General features: G+C 41.6%; 1 protein-coding gene across 5 annotated transcripts in view; it reads right to left on the bottom strand.

Annotated features, from left to right (window-relative positions):
* SFMBT2 (Scm like with four mbt domains 2) overlaps positions 1 to 21,136 on the bottom strand; it is a 209,344-nt gene that overhangs the window by 48,859 nt on the left and 139,349 nt on the right. For all 5 annotated transcript variants that reach the window (XM_060293330.1, XM_030836909.2, XM_060293332.1 and 2 more), the window contains 2 exons: positions 12,840 to 12,922; positions 6,352 to 6,478 (listed from right to left, as the gene is read on the bottom strand). In XM_060293330.1, the coding sequence (XP_060149313.1) occupies positions 6,352 to 6,478; positions 12,840 to 12,922 (210 nt within the window). The remainder of the gene's footprint in view (positions 1 to 6,351; positions 6,479 to 12,839; positions 12,923 to 21,136) is intronic.

The following is a 21,136-nucleotide window of genomic DNA, read 5'->3' as shown; positions in this document are numbered from 1 at the left end:
GAGTGTGCGATGAAAAGGTAAAGCACTGGAAGAAAGAAAAGCAAGAACTGGGTGCTGGAAACCCCACCCGCCATCTATCCTGGGCCCTCCATCTGCAGATGGGGACCCCCAGAACAAGATCTCAGAGATCCCTTGTCAGCTCTGGAATAAATTCCTAAGGAGTCAAGAGACGGCAGAACTGTGGCTGGCAGGATCGACACGTGATAGGAAGCCATCTGAAGGAAAACAACAGAAACGGGACTACATGCGCGAGTGGAGGGAGAGATCCATCCGCAGAATGGCAAACTCTTACAGCACTTACTCTGGACCAGATACTTTTCTAAGTGGTTCATCCTCACGACCCTAAGAGATTGGATGGTTTTCATCCCCATTTTATAGATGAGTAAACTGAGGGTCAGGAAAAGATCAACCGGCCAGTAAGAGGGGGATCTAGGGTTCGAACCTAAGCAATTTAGCTCCAGAGCCTAAGAAAGCAATCGAGGCGGGCTCGTGAGGAAAACGTGGTCAGTCAGAAGTCACACTCAGCACAATGGCAGCTTGAAAGCCCAAACTCTCCTTTGGTTCCTGCTGCAAAGCCCTCTGGAGAGGAGATTCCCTGCTCCAGCCTCCCATCAAAAGCCTTCCCCCAAATTCCCATTTTGCTTAAGAAAGGCAGAGCCAGGGCTGTCGCTGACCACTCAGAACCTGTGTAACTGACTGGGAGTCTTCAAAGCCTGTTCAAAGACAGCACCCACTCCTGGGCCACATTCCTCTGTGCAAGAATACAGGTCCTGCTCCCATATATACCCTTATCTGCTAAAGCAGCTTCTCCCCAAAATGCCTCCTGCAGCCCATACCCCTTTTTAAAGATTTAAAAACCACCCACACTGGCTTGAAATATAATTACTTCCACATTTGCATTTTCCCTTGTTTCATTCTTGCAGGTCTCTGCAAAATGCTATTAACCACCTGACTTTATCACAAATTACAGAAAAGGCTTAAAGAGCAGTTTTCTGCACCTGGTCTCCTAGACAGAAGAGGTTGCGTCACCTGAGTTTCTTTGCCCATTTGATCTTCTGGAGGCCTTTACAAACTCTCCGTGCAGAAGAGTCATCCAGGGAGGGTGACATGAAAATGCAGATTCCCAGACCCTGCTCCCGGGACTCAGAAGTCATGGGTCTGGAGCAGCCCCAGGAATGTGCACTTTCACAGGACTCCCGTGTGTTATGATGCAGAAGGCAGTTCACTTGGAACTGAACCAAGCACACACGGAAAAAAAACTGACCAAGGAGTTTTTGAATTTTAGCTTACAAGTATAAAACATCTCACTGTCTCAAAACTCGGTTAGCCAAACAGCAGTTCTTAAGGGGCTGCTCGTATCTTAAATCGCTTTCTCGTTAAGGGACACTGATTTTATTTATTCCTCGTATCTATTCAGCAAGCCTTTAGCAAGCAGAGCGCACGCGAACTCTCATACAAACACTGTGCTGTGGGATAACAGGCAGAGCGCGCAGATGTTTACAGACACTAGGGGTCCACTCTGCTGGGGCACGGGCTCCAGGCGGGGAGGCTGAAATGGAAGGGCGCTGCCTTCTTTCTGCTCATCAACCTCCCCCACTTCCTAGGATGCGCTCAGCACAGCTCGAGCACTTTATAGATAGGGCTTCACCCATAACCATCCTGTAAGGCAGAACCCGTTACGCTACTTTTATGGAACTGCACGAAGAAAAAGGAGGGTCTAAACTCACAAAGTACTCAGGATCACACATCTAGGAAGCAGATGTGCATGTCGGGAGGGGGTGGCTGAATGCTGAGTTATACAATTTGAGTCTTTGCTCCGTGAGAAATACAAACTCGTTGAATACTTAGAAGAAGGCAGGGGCTCTATTATACAGAGCTAAGCCTTACTGCTCTATGAGGATGGGAGAGAAAGCAGTTGAGAGACTACTGACATCCTAAGAGGAAGGGGTGGAGACTTGGAACCAGAGTGTGGCAGGGAGAGGACAGAGATGGGGGCGGGGGGGCCTGGAGTCACTACTGGTCATGGGGGCAGTGGGAGAGCAAACAGACAAGAGGATGACTTTTTGGTGTCTAACTTGGGTAGAATCACAGTGCCTCTGGGTGAGATGGGAAAGTGGAGAAGAGCAAACACAGGGGTTACAACAGTGGCCTCCGGTTGGGAAACGCAGACGTCCCCAGGGAGACGCTCTGCAGGTAGCTGGAAACAGGAGTTCTGAACGTGTCTGCTGTGAGCGCTGGGCATCTGGACACGTCAGCACAGAACCGCTGCTTGAGTCACAGAGGAAGACGAGGTTGAATGGGGATATAAAGGATGTTGAAGAATTCTGACCTTCCCGTATGAGAGAAGGAAACACCAGATGACCAATGAGTACATGGGAAAGACAAGGGCAAAAAGAGAGGGTTGTGGGAAAGTCTACGCATCAAAAGTGAAAGGTCTACACCCCTACGCCAGCACTCCTAATAACAGAGGTGGAAGCCGGCTTAGGACGCTGTGGTATCAGGTGAAGGAGGCGAGGACATGGTCCCTGCAAGCTGCCTGCTGCCTTCCAACCTTGAAAGGTGAATGAAACTGAAAGCAAGCAGAGGAAACCAGCAGAGTACAAAGTGCCACGAGATCCACCTCCCCACAGCCAAGAAGCTGGGAGCAAATCAGATACATCAGAAATGCCACTGGACAGCTGCAGAGCGTATGCGTTTCTGAAGAGGGAAAAGGAGAGATCACATCCGTCCTTGAATCGTCGCTGGTGTTTAAACACCTACGCTGAAAGTCTACTTAGCCCGCGCATGGCTCGCGATGGTCATCTCCTGCGGAAATCAGGGACCACGTCCCTGCACATTCGGTCCTTGTCAATGGGGATGTGAAGTTCACGGTGAAAGGATACGGTTCCTCAAAAAGCTACCATCCAAAGTGATATACAGCTCAGACCCACAGATTGAAATTTATACACTATGTTTTGCTAGTTTTGACTGTGGAAAAATTTTATTTTCTCTAAATTTTGTTTCGGAGGGTAGCAGAAAGTGAAGATCATGAGATGCTAGTAATAACCTAAGTTGACGGTTTGAGTTAAGCTCCCTGAACTGACATTTTGGTACTTCTCCACAGACCTCTGGGTCATCTTCATTTTTTTGTTCTCTGTATGTTTGTTTTTAACAAACCGGAAGGGAAAGCTCCAGGAAACAAATGATGGGAAGGCCATCATTCCTTCCCCACCTTCAAAGTGCAAAAATGCCGTTCCAGAACCCCCTCCTCTTCATTTTTAACAGGCCTCCCAATGTCAAAACCAGGATTTGCTGCCCATGTTCTAAGCTCTCTATAAAAATTCCTGTAGTGGCAACAATAAAAGAGCTAAACAGCCCAGTGGAAATGAAGCCTGTGGGTTGTGATACTTTTTATGACACAAAAGGAATTTTCTGCCTCAGCTAAAAGGCTGAAATACCTAATATTGGGGAATAAAGGGAATACGTATCACATCTCTTTGAAACAGGAGGAAAACAGTATTAATAATAACAGAGACAAGAGAAACCAAGGAAGGCAACGCAAAGATGTCAACCCTCTTCGTGAATGAATGCACTTTGAGAGTGAATAGAACACCCGCCCCCTATTTGTCCCGTAAGAAAATGATCGCCAGTGAATGTAACGTGACCTGGATCGTGAGATGCAGATGTACCAGGGTGTGAGCCAGTGTGTGGGGCTACGATACGAGAGGTACTAAAACTGAATGTAATTCGTAGAATATGAATAAATGCTCGTAACTGTAGAGATGATAACCTAGAGCAGATAATTAACATGAGAGAAAACATCACAACGTCCTTTCCCAAGCACAAAACCGCATCATCAGAAATGGCCCTGGCTCGCTGTCAGCGGTTTTTGAGAACTTGACATTCTTTCCAAACATGCACCCAAAATAATATTACACTAACCTCACGTATTTGATTTATCACTTCCTCTTCAACATCAGTTCCTTTAGAGGCACTTAAAGAACTATCTGACTTTAAAAGAAGTCAAATACTAAATTAAAATGATCATTTTAATTACTAAACGTAGTCAATTAGCCATGTGTTGAAAATATTTCAGATCAATCTATTACATAAAAATAACTAACAAATTGGTATGAAGTACATTATAAATTGTCATATAAACGGTCTATAATAAGAATCACCATCATCATAAAAATAATTTAATTGCCCCAAAGTGACTGGAGTGACTCTCTAACATTTTGTCCCCAGGACTGAGGAAAGAAAACACTAAATACATAAAACTTGGAGATAATGAGAAGTGCCATTAAGCTCGTCACTTTAAAAGGTCAGCAACCGGGAAGGGCCCAAAATCAACACAAAACTCCCCGCAGAACCCCCAATTCAAGAAAGATCAGCAGACTGAATGAATTTTAACTTTAGCTGATGAGGCAAATGCATAATGTTGACCAACAGCATCAGGTAAACAATATTCAACAGATTGGTTTTTTTTGAATTTTTTAATACGTAAGGTCTGGGAAAATGGACAATCAATTTTCTGACCTGCTTCCTAACGTTAACTAATTTTCATTGCTCCCAATGAAAGCACTCCGGAGAATAAGAAAAAGAGGTGACATGAGCTGATTTACATTTCTCTGCTATAAAACCAGAGGTTTATAACCAAAGAAAAAGCAAGACTGTCAAAAATGTTAAATATACACTAGACATTGCTCATCATTCTTTTTAAGAATTGGGAAGTTGTAGGGTATGTTGAATTAAGCAACAAAGAGGTCAAGAGCAATGAAACTGAACCTCAGGCACATGGTAATGGCTTAGCTACTTTCTCCATCTATAAAAATCAGGACACTCTTACTGCTCTCTATGTTAGGTAATTAACAGCTAAAAGCACTTTGGAAGTACAAACTGCTAAATAAATTATGACTGCCAAAGAATTTTAACCGTCACGTGCTAAATAATAGTGATGAAACAAGGGCCTTGAACTTTACCACTTTTGTTTTCAAATTAATCATGTAAACAAGACTCTAATCTCTCATAATATTAGGCCTAGCACAGTATTAGGTAGCAAGTTCAATTTAGGGATTCAAAATCACCAAAGGGATCTTGTTTTTCCAAGAGCAGTTGATTCAACTTTATATGCAGTAACGAAAGTAAGTTCATGTCCTAATCCAGTACCTACAGAAGTATCACCATGACACGTGTGTACACATTTTGGCTAATTCCAACTCGAGGCCATTCTACTCGAAAATCTACAAAGCTACCAACTTTTTGAGGATTTCCTTTTATTTCAGATTGATTTTCAAATCCTAAACTGTAGTTATGTTTTAAACTATCTTCTGGGAATTAACAACACACTGGACTTTCAGCTAAAATCACTGTTCTCTGCCCCTCCCAATCTCTTAGACTATAATATTTATTAGATGGTAGACCTATCAAAGAACCTTCAGTGCTTTTTTAGACTTGTTTACTGACGAAAGAGGATAAAGATACTGGCACCAATTCTATGACCTTCCAAACTTTCTATTCCAATGGTGGTTGACCAGGTCATAAAATTTAAAATCTGGACTAGGAAAGCTAACATCACTTCATTAGTCATCTACAGCATCTTATTCTTCTTCCATATTCATTTGAAATAACTACCAAGTGCTGTGAAACTGAAAAACAATCAAACAACTAACAAACAAACAAAAGACCCAAAGAATTTTAAATCACAGAAAGATGACACAACCTTAGAGAGCAAATTCATTTTAATTCTTCCTCATTGAAAATATAACATCTGAAAAAGACAGTCTCCTATCTAAGCCCACAATCTGATCAAGGTTCTGCTTACAAAGTGCATGGTTCTGTGAATTACCTGGATGATTAGAAATAAAACGCAGCCATGAAGAACAGTTTAAACATCATTAAACAAACAAGCCTAAATTATTATATATTTGGGGAGAAAGTCATGTCCAGTTATTACTTTAAGGAAAAATTAAACATCTACGAAAGAAACCAAAGTAAAGGGTATGGTTAACAGTAAAATGCAAACATATAATTTTATCCGCTTAATAACTAAGACCTCAAATACCAACTTTTAGTGACTCATATTAACTTAATCGTGACATCAGCTTTTATAATCAGAGATGTACAAAGACCACTGTGCTCCAAACATAATTATTGCACCAGAGTCTCATTTCATGAAATTATTAGTTAAGATGAGAGCCTCTGAACAAATTCATATTTGATTAGTTTCACTTATTTAAGAACGCTGAATAATTTAAGACAGCTGAAATAAAAGGAAAGCAAAAGGGGCACTTCTGAGCAGTGCTGACGTCATCTGCACCCTGCCCTCTCCAGGTGGACCCTGAATTCAGAACGATTATGAACTGTGAGTACCTTCCAGGTGAAGCCACATCAGCCTCCCCTTCACAGCAATGACAGAGGCCACGCAGAGTTCTCCCGGATTCCTGGGGTTCACGGCTTCAAGTTTCATGTTCTGTGTGAAGCCCCGGCTGAATGACGTCTGAAACAGAAACAGAACTGACACTGAGCCAGCAGATACCACAGCCAGATAACGCGCAGCAAGGGAGTGGCCAGCTGGCACGGCAGAAATGTATACACACGCACGCACGCACACGTGCACGCACACAGATTTACTGATAAGACAGACAGGCGAGCGCGCCTGCTTAGTCTTTCCCCACCATCCACGAGGAAAGAACCACACACCCTTCGCTTGTTTCCCAGAAATGAGAACTACGCTGGGCACACGGCAGGTGCCTAACAATATCTGCTGAATGAGCACGAGGGTGAGTCCACTCTGGCTTCCCAGTTCCATGTGCGTCATTCCAACCTCAGAATCACTGTGGTACCGATCACTCCTCCCACGTCCCTGCGCTCCTCACTCAGGTCCCCCCGGGCGTATCTGAGGGTGAAAGGAGACGGCGACCTCCACCTGGGATCATCTCCTTCAGCTGGATGTCTGTCCTCTAGCTTTTCTTTTGGTACAAGGTCCGCTGGTGATGAATTCCCAGTTTTCTTTTATCTGAAATGGTCTCTATTTTCCCTTTGTTCTCTGTTTATTTTTATTTACTTTTAAAATTCATTTTTAAAAATTCACAGAGGGAAATTCACTTTTTGGTGTGCTGTTCTAGGAAAGCAGGGCTGTCAGGTGAACGTACACACAATCCTGTAGCCATAACCACCATCAAGACACAGAGCGTGCTATCACCCCCAAAATGCCCTTGCACCGGCCCTTCGGTGAGCAGTCCCTCCTAGACCCCCAACTCCTGGAACACTGATCTGCTTCCTGTTCCCATAATTCCACTTTTTCTATGATACCACCTAAGTGGAATCCTACCCTACTTAGCCTTGTCAGTTTGGCTTTTTTCACGAAGCAAAGTGCATCTGAGAGTCAGTCAGGCCATCACACGGATGGGTACCTCAGTCTACTTTACTGAGTGGTTTCTACACATGCACCATGATTTATCTATCCATTTCCCAGCTGAAGGACAGCTGAGTTGTTTCCGGGTTTTGGTAGTTGTGAATAAAGCCACTATGGACATTCAAAGTTTTGTGTGAGCATATTAAGCTGCTCAGGCTGCCACAGCCAGTACCATGGGCCGGGCAACTTAAACAACAGAAATTAATTGTTTCATGGTTCTGGAGGCTGCAAATCCAAGATCAGGCTGTGAGCAGGGTTAATTTCTTCTGAGGTCTCTCTCCTTGGCTTGAAGATGGCCATCTTCTCCCTGTGTCTTTACATGGTCTTTCCTCCATGTATGTGGCCTATGTCCTAATCTCCTTTTCTTATAGGGACACCAGTCATATTGGAGAAAGGCCTACCCATGTGACCTCATTTTACCTTAATTACTTTTCTAAACACTCTAAGTACAGTCACATTTTGAGATACTGAGAATTAGGGCCGTAACACATGAATTTTGGGGGGACAAAATTCAGCCTCTAACACTAAGTTCTCATTTCTCTAGAAACGGAAGGATTGCTGGACCATATGGTAAATGCACATTTCTAAGAAACTGACAAATTATTTTCCAATATGCCATTTTGCACTCCCATCAACAGTGTACAGAGTTTCAGCTGCTAAACAGCCTCACCAGCACGTGGTATTGCCAGTTTTTCAAATTTTAGCCTTTCTAATAGGTAGGTCTAGTGGTATCTCATTGTACTTTTCTTTTTTTTTTTTTGCGGTACGCGGGCCTCTTACTGTTGTGGCCTCTCCCATTGCGGAGCACAGGCTCCGGGCGCGCAGGCTCAGTGGCCATGACTCACGGGCCCAGCCGCTCCGCGGCATGTGGGATCTTCCCAGACCGGGGCACGAACCCGTGTCCCCAGCATCGGCAGGCGGACTCTCAACCACTGCGCCACCAGGGAAGCCCTCATTGTGCTTTTAACTTGCATCTTCTCTGTAACCAATGAGGTTCAGCACATTTTCACGTGTCTGTCACTTGTACAATCTTCTTGGATGAAATGTCTTTTTATCTTCATTCCACAAGTATATTTTCGCTGGATATAGAATTACAGTTTTCTTCTTTTAGCATTCTAAAGACATTAATTCACCATCTCTTAGTCTCCACTGTTTCTGATGAGACGTCTGTTGTTATTTAAATTGCTGTTCCTGTATAAGGAATATATCATTTTTCTCTTGATGCTTTGAAGATTTTCCTCGTTATGTTTGGTTATCAGCAATTTGACTAGGTTGTGTTTCTTTGTATTTGTGTTGCTTATTCACTGAGATTCCTGAACCCATTAATTTAGATCTTTCAGCTACTCTGGTAAATTTGGAGTCATTGTTTCTTCATCTATTTTTTTCTTCCACAATCTCTGTGGCCACATCTTCTGAGTCACCAAGTACACATGATATGGTTGCTCAGATCCCTGGGATTCTATTCATCTTTCCCTCCCTTCCTTCCAATCATTTTTTTCCTCTCTGTTCTTCAGATAGTATAATTTCTATTTTCAAGGTCATGAACTCTTTGCTCTGTCATCTCTATTCTGCTATTAAGCCCTTCCAATGAATTTGCTTATCTTGGATATTGTATTTTTTGGTTCTAAAATTTCTCTTTTTTATCTTCTCTACTTCTATTCTGGCACTTCCTATCTTTTTATTCATTACAAGAATATTTTCCTTTACATCAATGGTTTGAAACTTTAGAGTATATCCGAATTATCTAGAGAGCTTTTTAAAAACATAGCCTGCTAAGTCTCACCCCAAAGTTTGTGATTCAGTTGATCTGAGGTGAGGTCAGCAAATCTATATTTCCAACAAGTTCCCAGGAGATGCTGAAGCTGCTGGTGCAAAGACTATACTTTGAGAACCACCGCTTTACACCATGGAGCTTAGTTGTAATAGGGGCTTTAAAATACTTGTCTGCTAATTTCAACATCTGGGACATGTTGGATTTGGTCTGTGCTGATTTATCTTTTCTACTGAGAATGAGTCTGACTTTCTTGTTTCTTCATGCATTGAGCAACTCTGGATTGAAACCTGGATGTTTTAAATATATATCACAGAGACTCTGGATTGTGTTATATTCCTCCCAAGAGTGTTGATTTTTCTGTTTTAGCAAGCAATTAACTTGGCTAGACTCAAACTATACACTCTGTCTCTTGAGAAGCAGCTCAAATCTCAGTTCAGTTCTTTCATCCTTAGCAAGGCTTCTTGGAGTTTTCCTGGCCCATACATGGTTCAGGGATCAGTTAAAGATTTAGGCAGAGTTTATACACTGGATTTGTGGTCTTCCCTCCTGCCTCTCCCCTGTCTGAGTCTTCCCTCACTTTCCAGTAGCTGTGGTTGCCCAAATTCTGTTAACTGGTTCATCAGGCCAGAAAGACCTTGAATTTTATATCACTGTTTTCATTATCCCCTATGTTGTCAACTGTGGCTGACCTTAAGCCAAAAGTCTGTAAAAAATGGGTGACCACTCCTGCTACTACTTTCTTCCAAGCATCTGTTCCCCTCTAAAACCCTTCTGCTTTTGTTCATTTTCCATGTCTCTCAGGTACTAGTTTTGGTATCCTGCCCAGAATTTATAGTTGCTATCTGCAGGGGGATCAATTCAGTATGAGCTTACTCAGGCAATACTAGAAGCAAAACTCCCTCCTAACACTTTAAAAATAAATATGAAAGTTTCCAAAATTACCCACTACTATAAATTTTTTTATCAGACATTGCAATACTATATAAATGTATCTACTTTGAAATAGATAAACTGAGATAAACAGGTTCCTGTAAGTAAGAGAGATTACATCTTTATATGACTCATGGAAAGAAACCAAGGTAATTCACATTTCCATGTCTTTTTATAGAAGTTAAGTTGAAAATGCAATTATATTTTTATGTTACCAGAACAAAATTATCCAATGTATGTTGAGAAACCAATATGCTCCTTTCCTTTATGTTTCTTCAGAAATCGAAATCAAAGGAATTCTACGTTGGCTGTTTTTCTGCAAGTCGTCTGGCCTCATTCATGCATATTAGGTATTGAGTTTCTTTTTGATGACATGACTCGATACACTGCCTGAAAAGCCTCTAAGTAAGTTAAAATGCATTTTATCCTACTTAATAAGGGAAAGCTACAACCGTGTAACCTATTTTCATTTCAACTCACTGCCTGAGGGTAATTTATAAAGGATCAATAGCAAAACTGTTACCTTTGAGTTTATTTTACTAAGCATTTGCCTGTGTCAATCCATCCCAGAACAGCCTCGGATTGCTAAACATCCCCAGGGTAACGTCTTCCATGCATCCACTTCCACACGACCCCTCCTCTGGTACACACGAGATGTGTGATTAAAAAATGATTCATGATAAGCATTCCATTAAAGAGCACTTGTAGCCTGTTAACATCATCCAGCAAAGTACCAGTAATGCAATGCATGTGCCACCAAGGCAGATAACAATCCTGTCGATTAAATAAACGGACAGCAAGAAACAAAGGGGGCATCTTTGTAACAAGTGCATTCCTAATGAATACGCCAGCATTTTCATTAATACAGATTTCATGTCGGTAGCTGAATCCTGAAAGCTCAGAGGCCACCTGGGGATATGGCTCCTGGCTCCACGATAAAGATCCATTTGGACAACGGCTGGCTGATGGGAGCAGAAGACAGATAAAAAGACATCTTGGGGGAACCATGTTGTTGTCACAGAAGAAATAACTCCCTAAATCCAGAACAAGGGGGAGATGTGAGGAGTTTCTTCCCAAGGCTAAAGAGTTAGGGAAGGACAATCTCCCGTCTGGAAGAAAGCACAACCTCAAAGGGGTTTGAGGATGCAATAAGGAGTTTCCACAATCACAAATAAAAGGCAACGAGGCCAGCAGATTCCATGACAAGTGATGTCAACACAGTTTGAAGCGTAGTAAGACTCCACGGACTTAATATGCCTTAAGAGCTAACCAGCTGCTGTTCCCATGGTGGCAGGTCGCACAGCTGTCTCCACACCACCTCACACCCTTCATACAGCTCTTTCAACGCTTCAGAAAAGCTACCTTTGTGAAAGGCAATGTCATCCAGTAGAAGTTCATTCAATCATGTAAGGAGCCCTGATTTCCAACCCTGCCACTGACGTGTTTCCGTATTTATGAGCACAAGCTGACCTCGTCATCAACCTACTTAATTCTCCAAAATCTGACTATGATTTATGCTCACTGTTGAGTTTCTCTCTATTAAGCTAGCTCTTCCCATCAGAAAGCGTTGCCAACTGAATCCCTGGAGTAAAAATTATCGGTGGGGCAGCAATGAATCAGCAGCTCTAGGCGCACGTGCCCAGAAAACGATTCTTTGGTGTGGGAGCACATTGCACTGTAGTATCTGGAGTCTCCAACCGGAGGACTGCATCTTTTTTCTTAGCATAAAAAATTAACTCTCATAACTAAAGGCATGTTAAACATACGAGGCTATACATCTCTGCCTCACTCTCAAAACGAACATGATAGTTCACATCCCTTTTTAGTTCCTACGGTTGATAAAGTTTACATGAATAATTTGTAAACTATTTTCTACAACAAACTCCTATAAATAAGCAAGTACACACGTTTGAACACACACGCACACGCGCGCACACACACACACACACACGGAGTTATTTTATATGTCTCTGTGCCAATAAGCTGTATTTGAAGAAGGAGGTGGCTTAAAGTAAGCACAGCAGAAAACTGTTGGGTTAGCATGTTATTACTTTAATCCAATGAAAAATTTAGGAACATATTTTAAGAATATACCTCAGGAGCAGAGAATCTCCCATTCAATGAACTTATCAATATCATACTCCACAGCAAGTGCACAGCTAATGGTGGCCCTGGTGGCTGGCTGTCCACCAAACTCTGTCCTCCTCCTGCCAGTGTACAGGCTCAAGGTGGGGGGACAGCCCAGCCAGGGCACACTGCCTAGTCTCACTCATGGCATGGTGTAGCCGAGTGACTAGTTCTCAACGACAGAAGGTGACAGGAGTAAGATGTCATATGCGTCAATATCAAGCTACAGTGTCTAGAACTAGGGTTATCTTCTGCTGGTTCTCTTTTCCTATCTGCTCACTAGACGAAGCCGAGTACAGACCTAGACCAAGGCTCAGTGCAAGGAGAAGAACCACCTGGTAATCAGGAACAACCTGGACCGTCCACAAGTGAGAGAAAAACTTACGACATGTTTAGTAGTCAACCTGTCACTACAGCCCAGCGTCTCCCTAACTGACACAAAAACAGAAAGGAGGACTTTTCAAGACTGACAAAAAGGCTTAGCATCCCATGGTGCAGGGTAGCACCCTAACCTCATCTTGTTCAATAAATAAAAAGCAACTTATACAACTTACACAGCTCAAGGTGGACAACATTAATGAGTAAAGGCGTAGCAAGAACCAGGCTTCTTACGTTTCTGAAGCAGAAGGGAGGCGCTTCTTCTGTCCCATGCTGCTTGTGATAATCTGCCCAGTCGAAGTCCTGGCCAGAGTAACCTGTGCGTGAGAAAATGCAGAGAAGACGCATTAACCAAGCCGCATCTCAGACCAATGAACAGCGCCAGGATGTGTCGGGAATTTAAAGTAATCAGGGCAGCAAGTATAGGGCCCCTCCCCAAAAGGTGAAGCCCTTTCTCATGTGTGACAACACATTGGATTTTATGAGGGTTCAATGAAATATTGTAGACAGTGTAAAGTACTAAATATAGGTAGGGTGTACCATCATTATCATAATTCGGTGCTTGAAACCAGGTGAAGAAGGGGGGAATTTACCCCGTCAGTGCATGCCGGGGCATAGATTTGCTCTGGGGGAGAACAGATGAGACAGAGCATTCCACAGAGCACACCCGCACAAGGCATTTGGCAGAAATACACAACACGTGCCTTCATATCAATTCTGAGTTCAGGTGAACTTACATCTCGACAGCTTCGTGGAAACCGTGAGATTTTATTGGAAAACAACACTAGAGGAGAATACTTTTTAAAGAGTAACTGAAGGTAAGACAAATGGCCAAAAAGGAGTTGAGATTCTAGCGGGAAATCCTCCAAAGACATGGAAGTCAGGGAGGAATAAACCTTGCCTTAGAATTGAATCACGGAGGAGGATGGAAAATGAGAACTGGGGAAGGTGCGCCTCGCCGGATGAAGTTTTGGGGGCATATTTGAGATACTGGGGGAGTTTGAGAACCAACTATTCATATGTACTAACTTTAACATTTTTTTTTCTTTCTTTCTTTATTCATTTCATTTGGGGTTGGGGGAAGAGGTACATAATTATACAATATATATCGATCTATCGTGACCTCCAAAACAAGACATGGGAGAAGTCTGTAACATAAAACAAGGGCTTCCCTGGTGGCGCAGTGGTTGAGAGTCGCCTGCCGATGCAGGGGACACGGGTTCGTGCCCCGGTCTGGGAAGATCTCACATGCCACGGAGCGGCTGGGCCCGTGAGCCACGACCGCTGGGCCTGCGCGTCTGGAGCCTGTGCTCCGCAACAGGAGAGGCCACAACAGTGAGAGGCCCGCATACCGCAAAAAAAAACATAAAACAAGAAAGGAGTTGAGTGTATGGCTGAACCTAGGTAGGAAAATACCTCTTAATGTGTCATTTGCATTTCCTGTGAACAAAGGAAGGGAATGGAACCAAAAAATACGGCACCCATCAGGATTACCTGAAACTGCAAAATGCCCCTATAATCATCACTTAACAGTTCTCTCTTCACTGGTTTAAGTATATGTAAAATAAATCTATAAGGGATTTCTTAAGTATATTTTTAAGCCAAGCCCCTGATTCTTTGCCCTGTATCATCATAAATTCTACACCTGCAAATTCACTTAACATGGGGAATTCTGTTACTAAATCCACACTTGCAGAAAGACTACAGAAATTCCATATTGAAGAAATTCAAGATACTGTTTGCTTCCTACCTCCACCTGTACAAAATAGTATGCTTTTCATTAAGTAAGCTCAATTTACTCAATTCTTTAAAAGATGGGGGTGGAGGTTAACCAAGAAGGCAGTTGTCTTCCTGGCCCAGGGACTGACCCTCCCCCCTCCCTCCTCCCCTGCCGACCATCAGTGACAGAGCACACACACCCCCAACTTGCTCCTGAGACGTCCCTGTAAAGAGTGACAGCTCCTCACTACTTTCCAACGAGGAGATAAGACGTCTCAGAGTCCTGAGATGCTGTGTAATCTTTCTAGCTGGTTTTGAAGAGGTTCTGCACATTCTTCCACATTCCCTTCCCCCCAGACCTTCTGTCCAGAGCTGTCCCTCCAGCCAGAGGGCTCTGGAAGCAACCAAACCAACCTTCTCCTGAACATTTGCAAACAAAGCAAACGTGTCTTAATCAAGGCACTGCGAGTTTCTTTACAATTAATGTAATCGTCCACTTCGAGTACTTTCTCTGTAACTGTTTTGGAGCAAATCCTTGCGTTAATATATAAGAATAGAAGAATTCACCGAAAGACACCTCAAACTGGTGAGAAGTCACCTCACTGTATGAAAATACTGAACCAGAAAGGAGAACTGGACGAAGGACCCAGTTCTACCAGGACTTGGATGAACCAAGGTCGAAATAAATTAAGTCTTCTGTACCTGGCTTTCCCTCTCTACTAATCCGCAAGAGAAAGAAAAGAGCTTCAAACTCTCCTCAAGCTGCTGCATTTCATGATTCAGAGCCACTACTACTAATTACCATTGCTATTTAGGATTATTTCCCTTCCCTCTGCGGTTAATTCCCTTCTCTTCTCCTAGGGGAAAAGTGTGACAGGTTGGATGAAGAACGGATATATAACAAGACATTCCCTAGAAGAGCTCTCAAGTGAACAGCTGGAAACAAGCTGAATCCTGACAACAGAAGGACCCTGGTGGTTTAGGCCCACGGCTAACTGGCTTTGTTAAGGTCAAGACCTCGTTCTGTTACATATCTCTTCCCTGGACCTCTGCTACTTCCTGAGTTAGTTTGTGAGCAAAGGAAAATCTTATCAAGATCACGTGGGAAGGGGAGAAATAGGAAAAAACCCATACAAATGCACAGCAAACCATCTTCTGAAATAACATCAAATTTAGGTATTCTGTATGGTCGGTATCTGTTCAGATAAAACTTTCCAACTTAGGGGTCACCTCTACACCCTATACAGATAGACATTTAGCTGGATTTCCTATCACGTTCATAACCACCAACTTCCAATGGATTTTCAACCCGCTCCATAAATGCCAGGCTCACGGTTTCTTGGACCTATATTCAATCTTTCTACATCCAGTCTCCAAAATTCTCTGTGGGGAGCCACTTTTAATCTAATAATTTCAGGATATATCCAACTCTTGCTGGGTACCTAAGCAACAAGCCATTATTCTGTCCCCAGAACTCTCTCCTTTCCTTGAATATTTGAACAGCTTCAACTCCTCTGCCTCCTCCTTCTCTTAGGGACCTTTATTCGCTTCATCACTTAAAATTCTTCTCCTTCAGTCTGATAATGAGCTCGCTTTGTAAGGCATTTTTGTGACAGCTCAGAAAATAACTGTTACATAAAAACAAACTGCTGTGGCTCTTATAATAGAGACAACAGGGGTCAATTATGCTCATTAATCAACAAAGACAGAACAAGAAGTACTAAGGCTTAACCACAGCCAGGAAAGCATGTTTTAAACCCAGGAGGGAGGAAAACACCAGAGGGGAAAAGAAAATTAAAGGAAATCAAAACCCCTTGGGCTATTAAAATTTGCAACACTGTTGAACTTCCACCACTAGGGTTATTTAAGCTTTAATTAGTGTTTATTTTGCATGAAGTTCCAACTATTACAGGTCCAAAAGGAAACAGGTCAATGACCCATTTTTCCTTATGATACAAATTAATTGACATAAAACAGCTCCACTTGCAAACATTACTATTGACAGTGCAATTGGACAATTATTCTGGAAAACAGTTTGGCAGGAAAAACGTCCATGAACTTTGACACAGCAATTGCACTTCTGGAAATGTAACCCATTAAAAAAAAACCCCAAAACTGATAAAATGTGATACATTAAGATACAATGGCATCATTACTAATAATTTTGATTTAAAACAATCTTTATATCCAAAAGTAGAAAATAATGTGAAACTTAGCCAAGTCCATGGAAAGTCACGCAGGCATGAAAATTGCACCTAGTTTACTAAAAAAAGTTATGAAAAAATGATTACTGTAAGTTTAGATGAAAAGACTGCTACAAGCATACACAGAATTATCAAACTGACATTAAAATATGCAAAAGAAAAGACGTGAAGAAATGTAAGAAAAACTTACAAGGAAATAACAAAATAATTATCTGTGTGGTGGGACTCCTGGATACCTTTTTCTTCTACCTCCTTGTATTTTCCAAGTTTTCACTAATGTTCATGAATTATTTCAATAATACAAAAATTTTGAAAGCACAGCATCTTCACTCTATCTTAAAAAGATAATCAAAGCACCAGTCAACCAATCCAGGAATACAGCATGACGACCTCCCCTCAGCCGTCCTCCTGCTTCTTCTTTGCTAACAGAATTCTGACTGTATCCAGTTCCTAGAGGAAGTTAGGTCTCTCCTCAGCACCAGGAAGTGAATCATGACAACCCTGAGGCAATCATGGCGGTCTCACACCCCTTGCCAGTGACTTGGGATGGAGGGAAGGGCAGGGCTTTTAAAAAAGATTTCTCTCTCTCTCTCTCTCTCAAAAAAGAAAGAGACCACTGGAGTAAAAGGTCCTGTTCTGTGCTAGGTGGATATGAAAAAAAGTACAATCTTAAAAAAAAATAAAAATAGCAAAAGAATATCATGTTTGACATCTACCTGAATGACAAAATGAAAAACAATGATACAAATCCACCACTGTAAAGGCTGTCTAAAATAATTACATAGAAATACAAAGTTACATATTCAAGGAAACAGAAATCTCAAAGAATATACACCAAAAGTTATTTTTTCAGGATAGGGAACTTTTCTACTTTTTATCAGAATTTTAAAGAATAAATGCATATTAAATCTGCAGTTAAAAAAAAAGTATTTAGAAATATACCCTGAAGTCCTATAAAGTGGCAACACTTTCTAAAGCAAGGAAATGCATCCACTTCATAACAATTCACTGTACGTCTCCAGCTTAGTTACTGGTAAGACGGGGATGAAACAGGCATGTGCTCTGCTTTCACCTGCTCCGGCAGCTCAGAGAGTGACAGACACACGGCATGGGAAGAGTGACGCAGTGGGTAAAGGCAAGGCTGGAGGGAGACGTGGAGAATGAGGAAGGAAAGCCCTGAAGAAACCACCCCTCATGATGGAAGATCACAGAGCTCCAGGGAGATCTTCCACAACTCAGAGAACGTTCACATCCTTGAGGTGCTGGAGCACCTGGGGTTCACAGGAAGCTTCTTTAGCTTCTAGTCCAACTTCTCTTTGAAAGGAAACATGACACAATCATCTTCAAAGATCAGCAAATAGCAGGACGGAGATACAGGAATGAGAGACAACACCACAGAAACCACATTATAATAAGAGCAGGTTCTTAACCCTTTCTCAGAAAATCTCATGAATCGTGAGAGCAGCCCTACTGGGCACTTTTCCAGGGCACTGCTCTCCTTACTGAATGGTGACCTCTCTCCTTTCAAGCCCGAGGCTTTCAGCGAGTCCCTCGAACACTTACTCAGGCTTAGCCCATGATAGCATCTCCTGAGTGAGCCTCACAGCCACCCTGAGTGATAAGTAGGATGCAAGTGCCCACCGCACAGGTGAGGCAGCAGGACCACACAGTCCTCAGGTGCAGGAGTGCTAGGTCAATTCCTGAGCAAGGGTTCTCAACAACCTCCTCATTTGTTTCATGAGTTTGCTTATAGGGAGCAAGATACAAACCCTAGTAATTGATTAAAGCATTTCCTTTTGTCCATGTCGTTTTTTAAAGAGCTACCATGCCCCCTTTGGAATCCACCAGCACCCCTCCACATTCTCAGCTGATGTTCATTTTCCAGACCTCCCTGATGGAGATCTTGAAAGTTTACACATTCATTTTCCAATCGAATTATTCTGTTTTTACATTCATGGAATAGTGCAGAAAAAAAAAGAAAAACAAAGACAGGGGAGGGAAACAAATAAGTCAAGTTAGTATAAACACCAGCCATTCCAACTTCCTCATCTTTTAGAATAAAAATAAATGTTGAGAAGTATTTAATGCACGTATGGTCACCGTGTGACATGTACTGGGGGCAGGCTCAAAATGTTATTCTGAATCATAAACAGTATTAGGAGATATAGCTATGTCCCCAGGATGGAATCTAACATCGTAAAGGCCAACTGCCAATGGCAAAACCATCTTAAGAGTCCTGAAGAACGAAGTAAATTCAGAGATAAGTGAACAAGAGGGAGGCTTAGTTTTCAACAATCAGAAATGTTTTCAGATATTAAAAAAAAACACCCAGAGTTTTAGCCCCCCAAATATTCAATCAAAAGTGCTTTTTGCTCGAGAATGAATCACAGAGCCAGAAATGAGACCATGCATCCAAGTCCAGTAACAAGGTGGGCTGATCAATGTCCCCTCTTAGATGCCAGATGAAATATAATAATAAAAAACTACTTACGAAAGCCCAGGGATGGAAGACAACCCTGTGCTCAAGGAAGGTGAGCAGCAGAAGCTGAGATTATTATAATGGCTGGCCTCAGTCAACAAAAAAGTAACCAGACCATCTTAGCCCTGTCCCTGGAGGGAGAAGCAGCAGAGCAGACATGGTTGCCACCTGCCCAGGGTTCCGTTTAGGGGAAGAAAGAGAGGAACCACTTGCTCATCCAAGGCAGTGGCACACACAGCTGTAAGGTCCAATTTTACAGTTTTGTATGGTACAGACTGAGAAATTAATGTAAGATTCACGCGTTAGTTCCTTAAATCATCAGGGACACCTACGTGTACCAGGCATTGTTTTATGTGCTGGGGAAAGGGAAGTGAATAAAAAGATTTTTAAAACCCTCACTTTCTAGTAGGAAGATAAAGTGATAAATACTCTAGGACTTGCGAAAACCCTAAAACACTGGCCAGACACTAACGCAAAAGCAGACCAAAGAAACGAATCTTTCGGTCTAAAGATTTTGGAACTCCCACAGAAATAACAATCGTCACTGAAAATGAGCTCACAATGAAAAATCACAAACCACATAAGGAAACAAATGAACATGAGAGTCAGACAAAACAGACTTTAGAGCAAAACGCTTCACTAGGGATAAAGCGGGTCATCACCAGGAAGTTCTAACCATCCTCACCCTGAATGCCCTTACACAGCTTCAAACACATACACACACACACACACACACACACACACACACACACACTCGTGAAGCTGACAAACCCTCAGTCTCAGAATATTTTAACGCACCTTTTAGAAAATTATAGAACAAACAAAAATATAGGGAGAACATATAATATTTGAACAATTCAATGAAAGTTTGACCTAACAGAATGATCTGACATGAAATTTGGAAACACGGCTAAAACAGACACTTCTGTACATATATATACATGACCAAAACTGTCTCAAGCAGAAGTGGTAGCCATGACTAAATATATAACCATTGAAGGAAATACATTCATACTCCATAAAATACAAACTAAAGGAGAACCAGCTCCAGACGGTTTTACAAGCTACTTTCACCAAACCTTCAAGAATCAGCTAAACTGTATCTTCTACAAATTGTTCCTGAGACACACTGCTTAGGAAGGTGACTAGATATGAAATAAATACACAAAAATCAGTGGTATTCTATTAGATGGTTTACATCCAATAAAAAATAATAAATTCTAAAAAAATGTAAAAATCTAATTCATAACAGCAAGCTAAAGGACAATGTACCCAGGAAAAAATTCTAGAAAAAAATTCTAGAAAAAGATTTCAAGTTATAGAAAGATAATAAAATAAAATGCCAATTTTCTAAATTAATCTATAAATGCAATGCCAATTAAAATCCAATGGGGTTCTTCATGGAGCCTTTTAAGTTGATTCTAAAATTCACGTACAAGAATAACCTGCCAAAAATAACTGGTCAATTTTGAAAAGGGAGAAAGCAGAGGCGTTCACCTGATATCAAGACATATTATAAAGTAAAATCAATTTTATAAACTGAGGTATTTGTACAGGGATGGACAAATAGACCAATGAAGCAGAATAACTAAGAATGAGATATGGTTCACAACCATAAAGGAACTTGCTATATGCCAGTGGTGGCATTACCAGTCAGAGGGGAAACAGAAGATTACTCAATAAATGATGCTGAGACAATTAGCGAATTTGAAAATCCAATTCAATTCAAGCAAAAAAAAAAAAACAAAAAACAAAAAACAAGTAAGCAAAACTTTTTTCTCTTCTCATGCCATGCAAAACTTAATTCCAAGTAGGTTAAAGAGCCATATATGGAAATATGGAAACCAAACTGCAAGACTTAAAAAAAATACATAGAAGAACATCAGTAGGAAAGATTTCTAATGACTTTTAAACAAATCAGAACAGAAAAGATGGATATTTGACTACATTATAATTTAATACTTTAATATAATATAAAACACCATTTAAAGGTGAAGAAACTGGCCACAGACTAGTGAAACACATTGCTGAGAAAGAATTCATATTAGCCTATATAAAGACTTCCATCATCAAAAGAAAAAAGGGCAAAAATATAATTGACAATTCGAAGGGAACACAAGTTGCCAACA

Source organism: Globicephala melas, chromosome 2 (genome assembly GCF_963455315.2).
Source record: "Globicephala melas chromosome 2, mGloMel1.2, whole genome shotgun sequence".
In the NCBI taxonomy this organism is placed as follows: domain Eukaryota; kingdom Metazoa; phylum Chordata; class Mammalia; order Artiodactyla; family Delphinidae; genus Globicephala; species Globicephala melas.
This window is presented reverse-complemented; position numbering and strand designations above follow the sequence as displayed.